Source organism: Myotis davidii, unplaced genomic scaffold (assembly GCF_000327345.1).
Source record: "Myotis davidii unplaced genomic scaffold, ASM32734v1 scaffold60, whole genome shotgun sequence".
Taxonomy (NCBI): Eukaryota; Metazoa; Chordata; class Mammalia; order Chiroptera; family Vespertilionidae; genus Myotis; species Myotis davidii.
Window position 1 is genome coordinate 1,964,227 of NW_006293007.1, and position 1,588 is coordinate 1,965,814.

General features: G+C 62.5%; 1 protein-coding gene across 1 annotated transcript in view; it reads right to left on the reverse strand.

Annotated features, from left to right (window-relative positions):
• Positions 1-219: 219 nt before the first annotated feature.
• The window catches only part of SLC25A29 (solute carrier family 25 (mitochondrial carnitine/acylcarnitine carrier), member 29), a 12,001-nt gene continuing 10,632 nt past the window's right edge, over positions 220-1,588 (reverse strand). The window contains exon 9 of the mRNA XM_006766631.2: positions 220-1,587. Coding sequence (XP_006766694.2) covers positions 1,363-1,587 — 225 coding nt within the window. The 3' untranslated portion in view covers positions 220-1,362. The remainder of the gene's footprint in view (position 1,588) is intronic.

A 1,588-nucleotide genomic window follows, 5' to 3' on the forward strand; every position in this document is an offset into this window, starting at 1 on the left:
TTGCCTAACATCTGAGCTCTGCTCACTCGATCCTCATGCCTGTTAGCCCCATATTGCAGACCAGGAAACTGAGGGTCTAAGACGTGCCCCAAAGCCGACCCCAGGTCACACAGCTGGGGCTGCCATCAGGGCCGGAGGGTGCAGACCACCTAGCCGGCCCCTCACTCCGGGGAGGGTGTGGAATGAAGCCCCTTCTGTGATACACAAACGAAGCCTTGATCTTAAAAAACAAATAACTTTAATACCAGTGACACCCATGCACAGGGTGGGAGTCCTATCTTCCTCGCCCACAGTGCCTCCTGGGAGAGCTTGGCACACTGCCCAAGAGGCTGAGCCCACTCAGGGCAAAGGGGGCCACAGGCACCTTCCTCTACGCAGAGCCATCCACCTCCCCAGGCGGTCACATGGCCACACGGTACTGGATGTGCCGGGGCTACCCCGAGTTCCCACCGCAGCCCTAGCTTCGCGTGGAAGCCGCAGAGCGTGGGCTCAGCTCCCCCTCAACCCGGAGGGGCCCAAACTGGGCACAGCCACACCCACTAATGGGCCCTCCCACCTCACAGGAACACCAGGCACCAAGGAGCTTGCCCAGGAAAGACACCATTTTCTGGAGAAGGAGGGTGGGGTGGAGGGCCCATACTATCTCCCTCTCCACCCCTCCACTCGCCTTTGGAAACCTTGGCTGGGGGTAGTGTGCCAGAGCTCCAGATATCGGCCGACCCGTGTCCCCATTTTATAGTTGGGCAGCCTGAGCCCCAGAGGGTATAAGACTTCCCCTCCCCATGGCTGTGTTTAAAACTATGGAGGATACGGAGCCTCCAGCAAATCCCATGGCCTTTTGGCGGTCCCAGGTCAGCCTCCACTGGGAGTGGCAGCAGCAGGGGTACCCCCTGCAGTGCCATGTGGAGAAGCTGGTGTGCATTAGGAGAGGTTCAGTTCTGATACCAGGAGGCACCGGGGCTGCCTGTCCTCACCATAGAGCCTGGACAGGTGGCCAAGAGGGGCCTGGAGCTCTGCCAGGTGGAGGATGCGCAGTGAGTGTCACTGGGCAGCCCAGCCACAGGAGAGCCAGGGTGGTGGGTGGGATCCCAGGGAAGCACTGGAGTGTTGGCTGGGTTTCTGGAAGCTTCCAGGTAACAGGGCCAGCTTCCTGACTGCACAGCGTGGGTGTGAGCATCCCCACTTCACAGCTGAGAAAAACGAGGAGTCAAGGCTGTGGCCACGGTAACCCGCTGATGAGTGGCACCGGGCCCAGATCGGATGGAGTCCCAGCGCTCCGGTCTGGGCAGGGGGCCGGTATGATGTTGGGTGGATGAAAGGTGGCCCCGGGGAGGTCATGCCCTCTGTCAAGGAGGGGGGGCTTCACAGGCTGGAGGGCTGGGCCAGCGCAGGCCCGGAGGCGGCGGGCACACCCTCGTCCTCGGACTGGTCCTCGGGGCCGCGTGCGTAGGTGAGCACGATGGTCACGGTGGCGAAGGTGGCGGCGTTGACGGGGAAGGCGCGCAGCAGCGTGGACGTCAGCCCGCGCGTGAACACACGCCAGCCCTCGGCGCGGTAGCTCTGGCGCATGCAGTCGAGGATCCCGTTG